This window comes from Leopardus geoffroyi, chromosome D3 (assembly GCF_018350155.1).
Source record: "Leopardus geoffroyi isolate Oge1 chromosome D3, O.geoffroyi_Oge1_pat1.0, whole genome shotgun sequence".
Classification (NCBI taxonomy): Eukaryota; Metazoa; Chordata; class Mammalia; order Carnivora; family Felidae; genus Leopardus; species Leopardus geoffroyi.
The window spans coordinates 37,049,506-37,069,553 of NC_059339.1; the positions used below are offsets into that span (position 1 = coordinate 37,049,506).

The 20,048-nt window shown below is 42.0% G+C and overlaps 1 protein-coding gene across 3 annotated transcripts in view; it reads left to right on the forward strand.

The window, feature by feature from the left end:
* LAMA1 (laminin subunit alpha 1) overlaps window positions 1-20,048 on the forward strand; it is a 168,478-nt gene that overhangs the window by 138,628 nt on the left and 9,802 nt on the right. For all 3 annotated transcript variants that reach the window (XM_045459554.1, XM_045459555.1, XM_045459557.1), the window contains exons 45-56: window positions 196-339; window positions 1,334-1,467; window positions 2,818-2,968; window positions 3,725-3,849; window positions 9,336-9,486; window positions 10,150-10,294; window positions 10,765-10,906; window positions 13,512-13,626; window positions 13,822-13,992; window positions 16,189-16,352; window positions 17,065-17,250; window positions 18,622-18,757. In XM_045459554.1, the coding sequence (XP_045315510.1) occupies window positions 196-339; window positions 1,334-1,467; window positions 2,818-2,968; window positions 3,725-3,849; window positions 9,336-9,486; window positions 10,150-10,294; window positions 10,765-10,906; window positions 13,512-13,626; window positions 13,822-13,992; window positions 16,189-16,352; window positions 17,065-17,250; window positions 18,622-18,757 (1,764 nt within the window). The remainder of the gene's footprint in view (window positions 1-195; window positions 340-1,333; window positions 1,468-2,817; window positions 2,969-3,724; window positions 3,850-9,335; window positions 9,487-10,149; window positions 10,295-10,764; window positions 10,907-13,511; window positions 13,627-13,821; window positions 13,993-16,188; window positions 16,353-17,064; window positions 17,251-18,621; window positions 18,758-20,048) is intronic.

A 20,048-nucleotide genomic window follows, 5' to 3' on the forward strand; every position in this document is an offset into this window, starting at 1 on the left:
AAATAGTTCACCAAATAAACTAATTTTCATCACCACCAGATTTCTCACTTTATGAAACCCAAAACGTGACGTATCATCAAGAGAGGAAACCTGCCAAACAGTGAAAGTCTGTTAGGAAGCAGCACTTTTGAACTCTTGGCATGCTGCCAGCGTGAGTCACTAAGTGATTAGAACACTTCCCCTTTCCTTTTACAGATTAAAGTCGCTGTGTCTGCAGACAGAGATTGTGTCCGGGCCTACCAGCCTCAGATTTCTTCTACTAACTATAACACCTTAACACTAAATGTTAAGACAAGTGAACCCGATAACCTTCTCTTCTACCTCGGGAGCAGCACCAGTGTGAGTGTGTACCTGCCGAAAGCAACAATGAATCTCTTATGAACATGTATATTTTCTGAATCCGCAGGGTTGTTGTCTTTTTTTTTTTTTTTTTTTTTCTTTTATAGAAAAAAAAAATAGGGCCTTGGTGAAATCACTAATTCTTCTAAGGAAACTAATAAGCATTTGCTGAACTGGTGGCATCAGATTAAAACACCCAGTACAAAACTGAATGCCTACGAGGAGGACCGTGGTATTGAGGAGAGAGGCTCTCCCCTCTGCCATCTTAATTGCTAGCTATGGGGTAGAATTTCCTATGTCTTCTGCAGCCTCTTCAGCCACTGAGTCTAGCATTGGGTCTGTAAAATCGATCTTGGTGGTGTTTACCAGGAGTGGAGGAGTGCACCCTAAGGGGCATATCAGAATTACCAGCCGCCCCCAAGCTCTTCAACCCACCATTCTGGTAGTTCCCAGAAGGCAAGTCCCCTGTGGAAGACCACTGATACCTTTGGCTATACCAGTGGGAATGTGTGGGTCAGAACCTTTGGAGGGGGTGTTAGAGCAGAAAATACTAACAAGAACAAATTCTAAAACATCTTCTTTGGAGCTGAGGTGCCGAACTCATGCAAGTCCGTGATGTGGGATTTCATGGCTTCTATCTTGCTGTGTGTTTCATGTTCATGTATTGCCTTTTCAGATTGAGCAGATAAGTACAGTGCCTTCCCTCATGCTCCTTGTAGGCTGCTGGTGACCCCCCGGGAGATTTCTTGGGGGAACTTTACGGAAGGCATTGTGGAAGGCCATGCTGGTGGGCCAGGGTGGTGGGGCACTCATGTCCAACAGTGGCTACTGTCTCCTGTGCTCTGAGTCATGCTCCAGCTCCAGGGAGAGGAACATTTAAAGACAAAAGACAGGTTTTTTTGTTTGTTTGTTTTTAAGAGTAGAGAAAATGCTGTAGGGACTCATGCAAACAGTCTGGCACATAAACTCATCCCAACTCATGCTCGCACCCCAGTCTGATTTCCTGGCAGTGGAGATGCGGCGAGGGAAGGTGGCCTTTCTCTGGGATATGGGCTCCGGGTCTACACGGTTGGAATTTCCAGACTTCCGAGCTGATGACAACAAATGGCACAGTATCTATGTAACCAGGTAGTGGAGAAAGTGCTCTCCAAGCATCTCTTTTCTCAAAACTGTACCTTATAAGTTTGTAATGTGTTTGTCACCTTATGTAATTGTCTTTGAAACTTCTGGGAAGTCAGACTGCAGCCAAATATAGTTGGTTTACATTACAGAAATAAGGACTTTTTATTATTATTATTATTTTTACAGAAGAAGTAAACTGTTACCAAAGTCAACAATCAAAAGAAGTAAAAGTTAAAAGTTTATGTTACTTTTAGGACGTTTGGTCTAAATCTGAGGCAGCCAACCCAGTAAATTGTGTTCTTCCTTGAAGAGAGGGGTGGGAGGCAGCAGGGTGGAAATGCCACGTGGTTGGTGGGTGTGGTGTGCACATATAGAGGACAGAACGCAAGGATCCAGGTGGAGAATGTGGTTTCTTAAAATTCAGACCCATGGGGTGCCTGGGTGGCGCAGTCGGTTAAGCGTCCGACTTCAGCCACGTCACGATCTCGCGGTCTGTGGGTTCGAGCCCCGCGTCGGGCTCTGGCCTGATGGCTCAGAGCCTGGAGCCTGTTTCCGATTCTGTGTCTCCCTCTCTCTCTGCCCCTCCCCCGTTCATGTTCTGTCTCTCTCTGTCCCAAAAAAATAAATAAACGTTGAAAAAAAAAATTAAAAAAAAAAAAATTTCAGACCCAAAGCAAAACTCTCCCTTGTAAAGCCCCTCTCCAGAGGTAACTCCTTTTAAGCAGCTTTAGGTGTATCATTTTGCTTTTCTATAATATTATAGTGTATTGTTGATGGTGTGTTATGGCTGGAAATTTTTGTCTTTTGCTTTGTTATTTATAGATACGGAGTAATACTGAAGGCAGTGGACTGTTTCGGATACACTAAAACCTTGCATTGCGAGTAACTTATTCTGCAAGTGTTCCACAAGATGAACAAACATTTCTAATAAATTTGAACCTGATAAACGAGTGACGTCTTGTAATACGAGTAGTATGTGACACTGAACATGACATGATCACAACTGGGCTGATGGTTCTTGAATTCGCTTTGATATACCAGTGCTTTTGGATTACAAGCATGTTTCTGGAACAATGATGCTTGCAAACCAAGGTTTTATTGTATATAATTTAACTTAATATCTAGAACTGTCTTAAGCACGAGGAAATGTATGTGATTTAGAAGACCTACTTCACAAGAGCTTGGGAGTAAACTGGGGGCAAAGTGGGCAAGACTGGGAGAGGGAGACCAGTGGGAGCCGCCGAGGGACTGTGGGGAGAAACACCTAGAGGCTATGTTATAAACAGATGTGTATGTACGTGGAGGGGCTTGGAATTCTGAAAGTATTCTTTTTGCAATTCTTTGTGACCCTTATAGATTTGGAAACATTGGTTCATTGAGTGTAAAGGAAATGAGTGCAACTCAAAAGCCATCAACAAAAACAAGTAAATCCCCTGGAACAGCTAAAGTTCTGGATATAAACAATTCAACACTAATGTTTGTTGGAGGGCTTGGAGGACAGATCAAGGTAACATTCAGAATGTTCGTCTGTACAGGACTGATTGCTTTTACCTGTATATAAAATTAATGTTCAACTTATTGAATATCTCTTAGGCAGATGAATATTTTTTGTTTCTATCATTTTGCTTAATGACAGTAAATTTGCAGAGTGGGCTGGTTTTAGAAAGCAAAGGATCCTGCTGGATAAATAGCATAAATGGAAAAGAAGCCAGTGGTTCATTTTGCTATTTGAATTTCTTTTCCAATACTCAAACAGGAAATTCAATATCCCACCTTAATTTCTGTAGTTTCCCTTATTGCTATTCTAAACTCCAGTGGTAGAATAATGCTAACTAGTGTTTAGCACAGGAGCCTCTGGTATGTATTTTATTATACCTGTTACCCCTTTACCGAATAAAGTTCAGTCACCTGGACTTACTTGGTTCAGTGCTCTGAAATGAGAGTAAGGGTCTCCTTCCAGCCAGACCCTCACACCTGACATGCTCTGAGCCTCTGTTTCCTCGTGTGTGAAAGGGGCTTCTCTCCAGGGATCCTGGTAACCGAGGTGATCTTTAAGATCCTGTCAGGTTGTCACTCATTCTAGGATCCTACTTAATAATCGGAAGGAAATTCAGTGATTCCAACCTGGCCTTTTTTCTGGATGTTGCTTTCTCAAAATTTGGATTTGTTAGATTTGAGCTCCTAGGAAGGAGTTTCGTGCACATAGAGAATTTACTCCTTTCCTTCTGAGACGTGTGGGCTGTGCTTGTTTTGTTTATATTAGAAGTCTCCTGCTGTGAAGGTTACTCATTTTAAAGGCTGCATGGGAGAGGCCTTCTTGAACGGACAGTCCATCGGCCTGTGGAACTATGTTGAACGGGAGGGCAAGTGCCACGGCTGCTTCGGAAGGTAACATGCCCTATAATCTAACACACAGTATGTTATTAACATATGGCAGCTGCTTAGAGGATTCATGAGCACATCATGGGTGGTACAGAGTCTGTGATATCGGGCATCTCACCGCTAAGGATGTGATGTAGGTCCTTTACTAATAGAAGTTTGGGTATCATTTTTAACCTCTAAAAAGTACTGTTTTCACTGTGCCATATGCTTTTTCATCATGGATCATAAAATTGAGAAGCATCAGACATCCTCTCCAACAACCTTCTGTCTCAGAGAGCCACAGCAAAGTCTTCGGTAAATCCCTGTGTGTCTTTATTTTGAAAATACCTCCAAGGATAAGAATTTTCTCTGTGCTGTCAGATTTTATGGATAAGTACTTTCCTATTGTTAAATTCTAAAATTCTAGAAATTAAATGCACTTGGCAATGGAGAACTACCTAAAATCGTCTTGCAGGTATTAATGTAACAGCAGGCATTTAATAACAAACCCACTGAGCTCAACACTCCCTGCGTTACTTTCTAAAAAAGGTAATTGCAGTTTCGTAAATGTACAAGACCTGTTTTCTAGCACTTCAGTAATTAAGACAATAGATTGCCTTTGCCATTAGAGAAATGAAACATCTGATAGGATTCTGTCATGTAATGGGCTGCTCTGTCTAGATAGATATCTGTAATTAACAGTGAGCTGTGACAAGATCAGTTGGAAGCAACTCCCATTACATTTGGAAACTTGTGGGCGAGTTTTCATTTTGTTACTGTCAGATCTGTTTTCTCTTAGGGCTCAGAGCTTGGGATTTTGTGGTTTGAGCCTTTTCTTTGCTACTTTCCCCTGACTCAGCTTGCTTTCAAAGTCATGACCAGAAGCTTGGTTATTGGAGCCTTCTGAGAAAAAAAAAAAAAAAAAAAGCTTTGGAATCTAACTTACTCAGGCTCCCTCTCCTACCAAAATCCCTCTTGGTGACTTTGTAGTAAGTCACTTACTTTGTGGAGATTTGATTTCTTCTTTCAGAAAAGGAAAATGGTAATCATGTTTGTCTTACCTCCCAAAAGTGGGGTGATGAACACCTAGCATGATGTATGTGAAAATACTCAATGAATTTGAGACTGTTTCCCTCTGATCTTTCTGCAGTGATAATCCACTGCTTTTTAGATAAATGTCTCAGTTATCGTCTTGACAATAAGCATGTGAAAACCAGAGGTTCTGTAATTGGCAAATATAATAAAAAATGATATTACCTACTGACGTAATGGCACCAGCTCTAGAACTCTGGGAGCAGAGAACTCCCCATCACATTTTCCTCGTGCTTTTTCTCTAGCAGGGACATTTCCCCAGCAATAGTGATTCGAACTTGAAAAATGTTCTGGCCCCTGGACCTCTGGGCCCCACATTGACCCCAGATCATTAATCTTACTTGTAGAAAGGAAAGTCTTAACAGAGATGGAAAATTTCTAATATGGAAAATGTCCCCCTATGCTTTAGCTGTTACAGTATCCCCAATTTCACCTGCCATTTTCAGGGTTATCTTAAAACCGCTGACCTTAAACTGTAGCAATGAGTGAATCTGATGATTGCTAGCTCTTTTCTTTTGCTGGAGAGGAAGTCAATTTTCTATGTGGCCACTCGTTTTCTTCTGAGATCTGCCCTCCCACTGCATGTCTACCCAACCCGGACCTCCGGGGAAAGAGGAAGGTTGCTCCAAACTCAGGAGGGACTGGCAGGTGCCACCACCCTCCCGACGCATGTCCTGGAACTGGCTTTTTTGCTGGAAGGCTGATCACCCAGCTGAACCTTAGGGTCAGACTGACTCATTAGCTCAAAGTTTTGATTAAATGTTTTTCTGGGCACTGAACAAATCAACTGGCTATTCTTATACTGACTACCACTTCTAAAGTATGTTGTGTGTGTGTGTTTTTTTTTAAAGAATACTAGTTTGATAGGATATTAATAAATACTTTTTTAAAGTGGGGGTGTCAGGTGTGTCCTGACCATAAATGTTTGGGAAACAGTGCGTTAAATGATTAAGTACATTTCCTGATTGTGAAGCATCCAGAGCCTCTAATGTGCGAATGTGCAGTAACCTTGTCCTTGGGATGGGCTGGAGTTGTACCATTCCCAAACTCACTTGATCCCAAACTCTCTAAAAAGCAGCATTCCAGAGTTGCTGGTGTTCCACAGAACACATACCATGGCAAGTGCTGAGACAGACACAGCTGATGCTTTCTGTCTGTATTTGTAAACTGAATTGTCTTCATTTTAGGCAACCATCCCTACCCTATTAGACAAAGACTTGAGCTCAAAGAATTAACAAACTAATTCTAGTAAATGAATCCATTTTAGCAGACCAGTGTTTAGAATTCAGTGTGCTTTGGACCTCTGCGTGTAACCTGCCATTTTAAATCATTAGTGTGGTCAACTGATGTCCTTTAGATTAAAAAAAATAATTTTCTCAATAGAAACATTTACCTGTAACTTTGACTTATATTTTTTTAATTTATTTTTTTATTAAAAAAATTTTTTTTAACATTTTATTTTTATTTTTGAGACAGGGAGAGACAGAGCATGAGGGTCAGAGAGAGGGAGACACAGAATCTGAAACAGGCTCCAGGCTCTGAGCTGTCAGCACAGATCCCAACGCAGGGCTCGAACTCACGGACCGCGAGATCATGACCTGAGCCGAAGTCGGCCCCTTAACCGACTGGGCCACCCAGGCGCCCCTTTTACTTATATTACCAACCAAATGAATTGGATTTTTTGTTTTATTCCTCCTTGAATATATTTACACTTCTTTATATGCTATCAATGTATGTTAATAATTATGAACAATCTCTTAAATTCTTAAAGGATATTACAAAAGAAACCGTGGATTCTAACAGTTTTCACCTAAATATGGAAAAAAAACCCTTTTTGATTAACAGGACTTTATTCTTGTATTAGTTATGGGTGGATGTTGTGATAGGCTGTGTAGCTGACTTTTGGGACAGGTCAGTCGCCTGCGTTCAGGGCACTCTTCTAGGTGCTGGCAAGGTCAACGTCAGTCACATGAGTTCATCATCTCCTCCAGCATCTCCTGGTGTATAGGAGAGAGAGCCATATGAAAGCACAGAGAAAGTACTCTGTGCTGTGGCAGGAGGAGGTGACAGGTGAAGCAGCATCTTAGGCCTGGGCCCAGGTGCTACCCCACTCACTCTCGTAACAGCTGCCCAGAGTGCTGGTGGTACCACAGTAGGTATTACCCCTGTCATGAGCGAGAGCTCGGACCAGAGGCCTAGTCATTCTTTAAGGCTCACAGGGCTGAGGGCTGGGGAGGGAGAGTGTCTCTCTAGGCCTGCCTGACTACAGGACTCTCACCTGGAATTGCTGGGTCTGGAACAGAGCTTTCCGTAAAGTGCTCTTGCCAACCCTGCTTTCATTTGTCCCGGGGCCTCTTGTCTGGGCAGGGGCCTGGAGCTGCCTTCCTGTGGCCCACCTGCGATCAGGCCCCTGGGCCTCATGGTTATAGAATGGAAGCCTGACCCACAAGGGGACAAGCCCCAGAAGTGTGTCACTGACCCCGGGTCAAGAACCTCTGAAGACGTGCATTCACAAGTTGGTTCATTTGAATGCACCCCTCTTTGTGCTGCCTCATTGGGGCAGGCCCTGCTGATGGAGAGAAGCCAGAAGTAGAGAGTCCACATTCTTGAGAACAGAGAACTCAGGAGTTCTGGGGAAGGAGAGGGTGTGTGCAGCGGAACAAGACAGATTTCTGGAGTTCTGTTTGAAACCTGGTTTCACTATTTTCTTGGGTGTGCTCTTTGAAAAGGTACTTAATTTTTGAGGTTCAGGTTTTAAGAGGCAAAATGGCAGCCCTTCAGGGACCTCTGAACAAAGCAGAATCATCAGAGCTAAATGTACTGAACATATAAGTGCCAAGCACTGTCTAAAGAACTTGACATGTATTAAATCATGCACAGCCTTCCTGAGAGCTACTGTTTTCCTTATTTTATAGATGAAAAGAATGAAGCGCAGAGACATTAGGTAACTTTTCCGAGTTCGCACAGCTAGTAAATTGAAGGACTGGGATTTGAACCCCAGCAATCTGGTTCTAGAGTCCGCGTCCTTAACCCCATGAAACTGGTCAGCCAAGAGCTAGAGCAATGGAACATGCTTGTAGGAAGTCACAGCTTTAGGAATTAAATAACAGAGAAGCCATAGTTTTGTTTTGTTTGTTTTTTTTTTTTTTCTGAGCCGAAGTCGGATGTTGTTTTTTTTTTTTTCAATATATGGAGTTTATTGTCAAATTGGTTTCCATACAACACCCAGTGCTCATCCCAAAAGGTGCCCTCCTCAAGACCCATCACCCACCCTCCCCTCCCTCCCACCCCCATCAACCCTCAGTTTGTTCTCAGTTTTTAAGAGTCTCTTATGCTTTGGCTCTCTCCCACTCTAACCTCTTTTTTTTTTTTTTCCTTCCCCTCCCCCATGGGTTTCTGTTAAGTTTCTCAGGATCCACATAAGAGTGAAACCATATGGTATCTGCCTATAGTTTCTTTACGCAGAGTGCGTTTCCTTTAAGTTATATACACTTCCTGAAAGAGGTCGAAAGACAGCAATCTTTAGAAAAAACTGGACTGTGGGAAGCTATCAGTTTGAAACCCCAGGTTTCACAAAGCACCTATGTTTGTTCTGTGGATGGAAACAGTGTCACCGTTTGATTACTTGTCCTGCTTGGAGATATGCACTGAGTTTGGTTATTCCACTGGGAGGAGTACAAATTCCTACCCCAAACACACCAAAGTCCAAGTTTCACTCTGAAGCCCAGAAACATTTTTGAAACCTATTAGGACATGTTCCAGATAAACTTACTTTGTAATTAAAGCGTGAATAAAGTCAGCCTTTTGAGGTGTGGGGAAGACCAGAAAACAACACTCACCTGAGAAGTACTGAGGTCTGTATTAAATAACTTTTTTCTAAGTTCATCCTGCAGATTTTTGATTATATATATATATATATATATATATATATATATATATATATAAAATGTCAGTGATTTTTTTTTGCACAGTGGTCCTGCTACATTGATGTAGATTTGTTTTCCATCATTACTCCAGTTTAGCTGATGTATTAGTTAAAACCAGCAGAGGGTGATAACATGCTAATATAAAAATTACTCTGAAAGCTTTGGAATTAAGAAAGGACAGTTACATTATAGGACACTGGAACAAAGAGTCTACTTGATACGTAGAAATATTTAGAGCAGTTATCCATCCTTTGAAGACATTCCTTTTTACTACAGTCAACACTGCCTACATTTTCCTTTCCATATAAAGCAACTGGCATTTGTTTTGCATAATCTCATGGCAGGCATATTTTAAGATATGATTTATGCTTCTTATCAGATTATGGAAATAATACCTCTACCAGTTTTTGTGAGGGAGAGAACTCAGTAAAGGTATTTCTTCTCCTTAACTACCTTCCTGAGAATAGATTGTATTTCATCTGCTCTGCTTTGCAGCCCCCAGAACGAAGACTCGTCCTTCCATTTTGATGGGAGTGGTTATTCGGTTGTGGAGAAGACGCTCCGGGCTACCGTGACTCAGATAATTATGCTTTTTAGTACCTTTTCACCCAACGGGCTTCTTCTCTACCTTGCTTCAAATGGCACTGTAAGAGGCTTTATGGGACAGCAGACTCCACCGTGTATATACAGTCAGATTGCTAGGAGGATATTTATGTTTAATGACTGCTTTATGAGCATATGCAAATATAATGTATACATATGTATGCCATACTATTTCCCCGTTTTAAGAAATGTATTATAAATTCACCAAAGAACCTTTGGAAAATACAGTACAGCCTTCGAATACAGAAAACAGCCTTCCAATCATTGTAGAGAGCAGTAACATTTGTTATTAAATTTTGACTTTCATATATCTTGCTCCACATTCACTGTGATCACTGTGGCCTTTGAATTCCATCGACAGGAATTTCATGTTATTTTTATCCTATTGTGCACGTGATCTCTCTGGATCTTCTAGTTTTATTTTTAGGACTGGTCCATGTAATCTCAATGAAAAAGATACAAAGATTCCATTTCTCTTACTGAGTTGTGGATTTGGGCAACAATGCATTTCTCTCCTTTATATCAGTGTAGTATTCTAGAAAGTCTTCCCGGACACTTTAGTTTCCTAACAGAGACCTCTGACTGTTAGGCCAGATCCAGTTTTCTGAGTTTGACTTTGGAAGACTTCTGCCATCCTTGCCTTGGGAGGGAAAGGGGATCCGTAAGAATGACATAGCCCTGGGTAACTCTTTTCTCTTCTTCACAGAAAGACTTTGTATCCATCGAGCTGGTGCGTGGCAGAGTTAGAGTTACAGTTGACCTGGGTTCAGGGCCTCTTGCTCTTATTACAGACAGACGCTATAACAACGGAACCTGGTATAAAATTGCCTTCCAGAGAAACCGAAAGCAAGTTAAGTGCACAGAAGGGCAAGGAGATACTGGTCACCCTCATAGAAATAGAAATCCTTCCAAAATCAGCAGTCTTTGTGTACTTTGTGGCTCCTTGGGTATTCTTGAATGATACTCTAATAGAAAGCCATTGTTTTCTTTGAAATGCTAAACGCCAGGATTCACATTTTGCTGGAGAAACGTTATAATTCTATTTTTCTATGGTTTCCAGGTGCATTACTTAACATTAAATGCTGAATTGGAATCAAGGATCAAATCCATTCTCTTTTCTGCCACACACATACTGCTGTCATTTTAGTTTTGTATATTCTGGATTCACTGACTTTTGTACAGAGGATTTAATAGTCAAGAACACTCCCTGGTCAAATGTGCAGAATGTGAAAGAGTATGTCTTTATAAATGAACTTTGGTTTTACTTTAATGCAGAAAGTGATTTTCATTTTCTTGTCTCTTCTATTTGATCTCATTTTAGGACTCCTAGCAGTTATTGATGCATATAACACCAGTTATAAAGAAACGAAGCAAGGTGAAACTCCGGGAGCATCTTCTGACCTCAATCGTCTAGATAAAGATCCAATTTATGTGGGTGGATTACCTAGGTCAAGAGTTGTAAGGTATATCACATGGCCCATTTGTCATGCCTGTAATTGCCAAATGTGTCAGTTTCCCCGGGCTGCCATAATAAGGTGCCACAAGCCAGGGGACTTAAACAACTGTGGAGGCTACAAGTCCAAAATCAAGGTGTCGGCAAAATTGCTTCCGTCTGAGGGTTGTGAGAAAGAATCTGTTCCATGCCTCTCTCCTAGCTTCTGGGAGTTTCAGGCATTACTCAGCTCGTGGATGGCTTTCTCTTTGTTTCTTATTACACTGTCTTCCCTCTGTGTATGTCTCTGTGACCAAATTTCCCTTTTAAATTTATTTTTGGATGTGAGCAGAGAGACAGGGAGAGATAATCCGAAGCAGGCTGCATGTTGTCAGCACAGACCCCGGCGTGGGGCTCGATCTCATGAATCACGAGATCATGACCTGAGCCAAAATCAAGAGCTAGACACGTAACCAACTGAGCCACCCAGGTGCCCCTAAATTTCCCTTTTTATAATGACAATGGTCATATTGGATTAGGACCTATCCTAATGACCTCATCTTAACTTGATTACATCTAAAAAGACCTTATTTCCAAATAAGGTCACATTCACAGGTACTGGGGGTTAGGACTTCATCATCTTGTGGGGGACAAATTTTAATCCCTAACGTCTGCCTTGATTCAAACCACCGTGTGTCTACTAATTGGGATGTAAAGAAATCCTCCTGCAGCAAAATTAATGATTTTCTATTTGTTGCCTTTAGAACATCTAGTGATTGTTACTAATTGTTACTTAATATGGTACAGTATTCTTAGACCCCATTTTCCATCATAAGTTGTTCCTTCTAGACATTTCAGAATAGTAGAATCTTTTTCAGGGCAAAAAAAAAAAAAAAATCATGCTGTCTGCATTTCTCCTTTGTGTGATGAGAATGAGTAACGTATGTGAAAGTTGAAACACCAGCATCAAGAAGTTGGAAGAAAGGTGGCAGAGAAGGCAATGAGATCCTTTTGTAACAATGATTCATGTTTAGCTTTGTGACTTTAATAATTTACATAAGATCTCTGTGGGTCTTTGCTCTTAGTTGTGTCATTTTGGACTGGACAAATGAAGCCCGAAGTTTCTTTCACACCATTAAAAACAAAAACCTCCTATACCAAAGGCCAGCAGTCGAGGCAAGATAGATTCTGGGGAGTGGGATTACCAAATGTCCAAACTGATTCACCGAGCCCAGTGGTCTTCAAAGAAGTTAGTAGCACAGCTACTACCCTACTACTACCGCACTAACTACAGCTGAGTTCTTATATGCAGTCCTAATCAGTGGCACGGCAGTGCGTCCACACTGGCTGCTGTTAAGCTGAGCAGTCCAGATTCACTCCTCACCCCTCTTCTTTGCCAGAAATTTCTGAAAGTTCCAAGGGACACAGCTTACCACCACAGTCACCAGTACCCTCCCCCCACACCCTATCTTGAAATGAATTACACTTAAACTTCAGGGGGAGTTGGTCACTTGTCCCAGGTCTTACCCCTCTGCCAGGATGGAGCCAGGATTGGAAGCCAGTCTCCTAATTCCCGATTCCAGATATCGTTTCCTCACATGGTGGCAGCAGGGTGGGTGCTCCTGTAGCAACAAGCTATGCCACAGTTCATCTGTACTCTACCGAGATGGACGCTGTGCAGACAATGGAGAAAAGATCCCCCTTTCCAGGAAGACATTCCAAATAACAGACTTTTATGCTAGAAGGGACCTGGGTATCTATCAAGACCACCCTCTTCAATTACAAAGGAAGAAACATATCCAGAAAAGTTAAAATCTGCCCTAAATCTTGTAGTTGCCTAATGGTCTGCAGCTCACTACTCACCACAGAGGGAAAGTGAGATGTGACTCTAGCTGGAAACCATGTGACTTCAGAGTTCTCCTGTGACTAGCTGATGCTTCAGAATATAACTTAGAGATGTTGTCATCTCCATATTTTGGAAATGAGAGACTGATCATATTACAACCTCACCCCAACCAGCAGTGTGGCAACTTCTATTAAGAAAAATATGGTAGTGGGGCACCTGGGTGGCTCAGTTGGTTCAGCATCCAACTCTTGATTTTGACTCAGGTCATGATCTCACAGTTTGTGAGATCAAGCCTCACATCAGGCTCTCTGCTGACAGTGAGGAGCCTACTTGGGATTCTCCTGCTCCCTCTCCGCTCCTCGCCTGTGCACACACACACTCTCTAAAAATAAATAACAACAAAGAAAAATATAGTATTGATTTGGATTTCAATCTATGTGCTATTGTTTCCTTATGACTGTGTACTGTCTTTCTAATAATTGGCCTGTTTTAATGAGTATATTTAAATTGCAGTGACTACAGTACCTTCCCTTAAAATATGATGCATTTTTGTCTAGGTAGCCATTTAGTGAAACTCCCTAAATTCAACCCCTTTCCTTGGTCCTAAGGAGAGCCTTCATTAGACCTAAAGTCTTCACCATCAATATCCTTCTTAGTGGGAGACTTAGACATTTCTGCAGAATGACACATAGAAGCAGATCTTCTTTACCTGTAGGTCTATTTTTATTCCTTCTTTCAAAAATGGAGTTATAAAATCCAAATCTTGTTGTTCTTGTGCCCTTCCCTACAGGAAAGGTGTCACCAGCAAAAGCTATGTGGGCTGTATCAAAAACCTGGAAATATCCAGATCAACCTTTGATTTACTCAGAAATTCCTATGGAGTGAGAAAAGGCTGTATACTGGAGGTGGGAAGCCTTTTATTAATATTTGAATGAGTTTTTGCACATGTCCACTGACTTACCAACATAATAAGGTAGTAAAATCTAACACAGTGAGATGGATGGAAAAGAGATGATGGGGAGACCAGCAGTAAACCCCACCATGGACGATTCAGTGCTTAGGAGTCCTGATGGTGTTCTTTTTGCCTCCTTTTTAACCAGCCTATCCGAACTGTTAGCTTCTTGAAAGGTGGCTACGTTGAATTGTCACCCAGGTCTTTGTTGCCAGAATCGGAACTGTTGGCAACATTTGCCACCAAGAACAGCAGTGGCATCATCCTGGCTGCCCTGGGCAGGCATGGGGAGAAGCAGGGTCATCGGCAGGCCCACGGGGTGAGTAGCTCAAATGCTATTGTTATTCAGCCACAAGCTCAAGAAGCACTAGTTGGAAAATGACTTGGTCGTGAACATTATCGTAGCAGTGTGGCCAGTCATTTATAAGTGTGCATTTTAATAAGTAGCAGTTACTATCGCTGAATGTCTTCCCCTATGAATCAGTGACCTCTTTGTGGTACACAGTCATTTTTCTTGTCTAGCTACTGAGAAGGCAGATACTTGCTGTCTACCCCTCATTCTTTTCAAGCTCATTCAGAGCTTTTTTCCCACATGTTATGGTGGCTACTCTTCATTCTAAGGCTAAGAAAGTAAATCCTTCAGTTCTGTAGAGTTTTTTAGTGTGCTGCTCCATGGAGCACAATTTTCCTTATCTACAAATAGGATTGAAGTCAGCAGAAAGAGAAATGTGGCCTGTGATCAGCACAGTGGGGCAGCTGTAGAAGAGAGAAAAGTTGATGGGTTTCCATATTTATATTCCATTTTAAGAGCATAGATTTACCCTTTCTTTTGCTCAAACTTGCATATATCACGTAATTTGAAGAGGCTTTACAGAATGCTAATTTACGGTCTTAATGAAGTAGAGGTCACGGCATACTGTCCTCTTTTGTGCAAGATTATTTGTAGACATTGCTGTGTGATGATCACAGCCACACTGCAGGGTGAATGCTGCTTATCCTACGTTTTGCTGAGGTGGAAATAGGTTCAGAGAACCTTGTTAACCTGCTGAAGGTCACACAGCTGATATATGTCTGAGCCAGGACTGGAACACCAGTGTGTAGACTCCTAGTGCCTCATGAGCCACTTGGCGAAGGTCTAACCATGACAGAGTGGTTTATGGGCCCCACCAATCTTTTTCTTTTTTTCCTAGTTGAGATGAAATTCACAGAACATAAAAGTAACCATTTTACAGTGAACAGTTAGCATTTAGTGCTTTCACAATGTGGTGAGGCCACCTCCTCTATCTAGTTCCAAAACATTGTTATCACCCAAATAATAGCCTGTGCAGTCAAGCGGGCCCTTCCTGTCCCCTCAGCAGCCCAGTCCCTGGTGGCCAGCGGTCTTCCTTCTGTATCTCTGAATTTCCTGATGATCTGTATTTTATATAAATGGGCTCATACAGCACGTGATCTTTTGTGTCTTCCATTTAGCATGTTTGTGAGGTTTGTCCACATCGTGGGATGTGTCAGTACTTCCTTTCTATGGCTGAATTGCTATTCCATTATATGTACATAACTTATTCACTGATGGACATTTGGGGTTGTTTCTACCTTTTAGCTATTGTTAATAATGCTGCTATGAACATTCACATCAAAGTATTTGTCTGACTACCTGCTTTCAGTTCTTTTGGGTATATACCTAGGAGTGGAATTGATAGGTCACATGATAATTCTATGTTCAACTTTTTGAGGAACCAATAGACTGTTTGCCTCCACCAGTCTTAAAATTTTTTTTTAATGTTACTTTATTTTTGAGAGAGAGCACGAGTGGGGGAGGGGCAGAAAGAGAGGGAGACACAGAATCTGAAGCAGGCTCCAGGCTCTGAGCTGTCGTCATAAAGCCCGATGTGGGGCTCGAACCCACAAACTGTAAGATCATGACCTGAGTGGAAGTTGGATGCTTAACTGACTGAGCCACCCAGGTGCCCTGCCTCCACCAATCTTAATCATAGTTTGCTGCTTGTTCAGCAAAACAGAATGCTCACAAGGGCATTGTGAAACACTCACACTCCCGTTCTGCTGGTGGACCGATTTTCAATGTGCAAAATAGTTCTCAAAGCTTTAATAATTTCCAAACTCTTACACCTTTTAAACCCACTTTTAGAAACGTTAGGCCAAAAAAAAAAAAAAAAAAGTGTTCACAGGCAAAAAACAAAAGTACTATGTATGGTAAGAAAAATTGGAAACTAAATTTTTAACAATAAATCGGTCAATGATTTACAGTATATGTATCTGTTAGTACATATGGTGGCAATAAAAAGTATGAAGTAGAAAGGGAAATCTTTGATAGGGTTAATGATAAGAGCATAAAGCAGAATGTAAATCATATGAACAGAGATTAGAAACTCATATACAAAATTTAAAAGAGTTGTGTTAGATGGTGATATTCTTAATAAGTTGCTTGTTAATACTCTCATATTGTCTTCATAATTTTAAAAATCACGTGGCAATATTTTTTCTGTTGAAAATCTCTCAGCAACCTTCCCAGCCCTTCTTTTCCATCATGCTGATTGACGGCCACATTGAAGTGCACGTTAACTCTGGGGACGGAGCAAACCTGAGAAGAGCTGTCCTGCATGCTCCCAACGGCACATATGGTGACGGGCAAGAGCATTCCATCTCTCTGATGAGGACTGGGAGGTATTCACATACAAGGCCTGGTGACCGACAGTAGGAACCATGTTAGGATACTCTTTGCAGTAAAATGATTGGGATGACTAGGATGAAGTCAGGAAAATTCAGAGAGTTTACAGCTCCAGAATAACTCTGGAGCCCTTCTAGAAAACCTCCCTCAAAAGTAATTTCATCTGCTTGGTAATAAGATATTTGTGGAATTTTTGCAATTAAAAAACCTTAACCCTGCTCTTTTCTGGGGCCCAGTATAAAATGTTTTACATCAGATTAATTCTGTGGCAGATAGTACCATAGTGTGAGTAGACAGCATTATATCAATACTAAATAATAATGTCAAACAGTAAGTAGGAACACAGTAAACAGAAAACAAATAGTAAAATAGTAAATAGTGTTGTATCAGCATTCCTACATATATCCCTTCAAAGCGGTAGACCAAATGTTTCAAAAGCATGCTGGACATTTTATCACAGGTAAAGTAAAAGAATAATACTCTCCCCAAGTGAATTGAACTCAATAGTATTTAATAACGTGATTCATTTTGGGAGGATGTTCAATTGTAAGTGTTAATTTTTAAGACTCACCTTTTTATTCACTTAGTGTTGTTAAAATTTGTCTTCAGGGAACTTCTGTCATTCAGTAAGAACTTGTGAAATTATGTATTAAAATAGTTATGTTTCATTACATTTAAAAGCTTTTCTTTTCTCCTTTGACCTTTTAGCGTTATCACTGTCCAAATGGATGAGACAAATCCTGTAGAAATGAAGTTGGGCCCATCAGCAGAAAGCAGGACAATAAATGTATCCAGCCTGTACATAGGGGGAGTTCCAGAGGGTGAGGGGACATCAGTGCTCAAGATGGGAAGATCATTTCACGGCTGTATCAAAAACCTGATCTTTAACATGGAGTAAGTGTAACTGCTCTCAACATGTTTTTGCACTTCCTAATTTTTTAAAGCTGAGTACTGACCCTGACTTGCTAATTTTGCTGTTTGAGATTACCTAAAATCCTACAAGTTTCTGAATAACAAGCGAGCCCTATTCTATCGCAAAGGTCTCCCAAATGGATTCTACTGGATTAGAATAGTGGATATATCTGGTAATCATATATTAAAAAAAAAAAAAAATGAACATCAGTTCCACAGGACTATCAACAAACATCAGAGGTCAAATACACTTTTGACATGCACTTCAGGGAACATAGAGATTTTGTGATGCACGTTTCTTGCTGTCTTGAGCTCACTGCTTTAAAGGAACCTTTATGGTGGGGTTTCTTGCAGCTTCGGTTTAATGGCTCTTCCTGAAACAATTAGTGCCTAATTAAGAACGGGAAGTCTGTTTTCCCTGTGGAGCTCATTCTGAATAAGAGAACTGACACATGCCCACATGCCCATGGGTATTTATTTCTTCTTCACTTGCCTCCTGCCTGCATAAGAATGCTGGTGGCACAAAAGCGGGGCTACAACCTGCAGGTGGGGGTGTGGAGCCAGAATCTGCCCAGGACAAGCAAGCTCCCTCCTGCCTGAACTGCCCATTTGCCTTGAGACCTTAAACAACGGCTTGGATCTCTGATGGTCGCAGTGTCCCCTGTAAAAGAACCTCTTAGGAGTCCTTGGACTTTGGAAGAATAAAACATTACACTGGGTTTCAGCACGATTATCATGTCAGAGCCTTGGTTTGTACAACTTATTTGTACAGTTGATTTATTTGCCCAGTTCTCTGTTTATAAATAAACTGATTCAGCATCTTACTACTGAAAGCCCTGAGGCTGAGAATTCCATAGGGCAGAAATGATTCTGTGCCGTTCACAGCCGCGTCCTCAGAAGGTGCCAAGAGGGTAGACGCAGATGGGACATGTTGCAAGGGCTGCAGAGTGAAGGGAATATGAAAAGTGTGGGTCAGGACTTCCTGGCAAGTGTAAATCTCTAAGAAAGAAATCAGTGTTTAACTGAGGCCAGTGTGTAGTCGTGTGAGAGCCAGAGACAGACTCATTCTCTTACCCTGGCCAAGGCTGCATTTGAGCCAAATCTTGAGGGATGCTCAGCGGTGGCCAGGAGGACGACACGGGGAGGGGCTGGAGTGGGGTGGGTCGAAGAATCAAATGAGGGAATATATAAGACTTACAGACTTCTAGTCACTGGAAGATGGTCAATTTGGTTTCACTAAGAGTAATATATTAATGGTTTTTCATAAGACTGTAGTGTTCAATAATCAAATGACTTTGGCTCCTGTGTTGGCTTGTACATAGTATGTTAATTTTATAAACACTTTGTATCTAGACATTTGGATTTCACGAGTGCGGTTGGTTATGAACAAGTAGATTTGGACACCTGCTTGCTTTCAGAAAGGCCGAAGCTGGCTCTTCATGGAGAGGACAGCGAGCTCCCGCCAGAGCCTCAGCCTTTACCAAGTCTAGTAAGAGGGGCTTTCTTTAATTGTATCAGTCAAGTACAGTCAGAACAAAAGCGGGGACCTTGTTACAAAGGTGTTGGGAAAGCTGAAGGAGCACAATGGAACAACAGTGCCACGGGAGAAGGTGGTGCTACCAGGAACAGGGGGAGTGAGTCTGAGCAGAGGGTCTCCTGGTGAGTACTGGGGCACAGAGAAGAAAGGTGCTGTCAGGGAGGCCACCTGGAGCTGGAAGGGAGGGAGAAACACTCCAGCCTTTTCCATTGACCCACCCTCCAAACCCCCAGATGGAAGCCATTTTTACTTTTTCTTTATTTTGGAGACTGTGTATGTGTCTGGGGGGGGGGGGGGGAGGGGCAAAGAGAGAGAGGGAGAATCCCAAGCAGGCTCCTTGCTCAACACAGAGCCTGACATGGGGCTCAATCCCATGAACCATGCTATCATCACCTGAGCCAAAATTACCAGTCTGATGCTTAACCAAATGAGCCACCCAGGCGCCCCGAGGAAGCCATTTTTCAAAGAACTCTAGGAACAGTCACAAGGTTCATCCCTGTGATGAAAAGCAGAGCAGGGGCAGGGTGGCGAATAGTTCTCTGATGACACGGCACAGCATTTACAGACCACAGGCCCTGACAGCCATCTTCATCTGACTGCCGTACAGCAAGATTTGTAGCAGAGTTTCTATAAGGACTCATCATGACTTCGGGTTGAGTCAGAAACAGAAAATAAGTCGTTATGTAAAAGCCATTGAACGTTCCATTATTGCTTAAAAAAAAAAAAAGATTTGATTCATCTAGGAAAAGCCAATTTTGACCAAGTACTTTTCAAAAAAAAGTTTTTAATGTTTATTTTTGAGAGAGACACAGTGTGAGGAGGGGAGGGGCGAGAGAGAGAGAGAGAGGGAAACACAGAATCTGAAGCAGGCTTCAGGCTCTGAGCTGTCAGCACAGAGCCTGACACGGGGCTCGAACTCATGAACCACGAGATCATGACTTGAGCCGAGGTCAGACGCTCAACCGACTGAGCCACCTAGGTGCCCCATGGCCAAGTATTTTTAATGGCAGTTCTTAGTTTCCATTTTCTTTTCCCTTTTCTGATTTCTCTGTTTCCTTGGTTGAAAGCATGCACTCTGATTAGATGGTGGTTCAGTCATACAAAAAGCAGTACCTTCCAAGCAGGACCAATCTTTGAGCTCAGGACAGCTCCCCTGGTGGCACCCACCTACCCCAAGCCGAAAAGTGAGTCTGAAGCCTCACGTGGTTCAGAGCCACTGTGTGGAGGGTGCGGCCAGGCAACC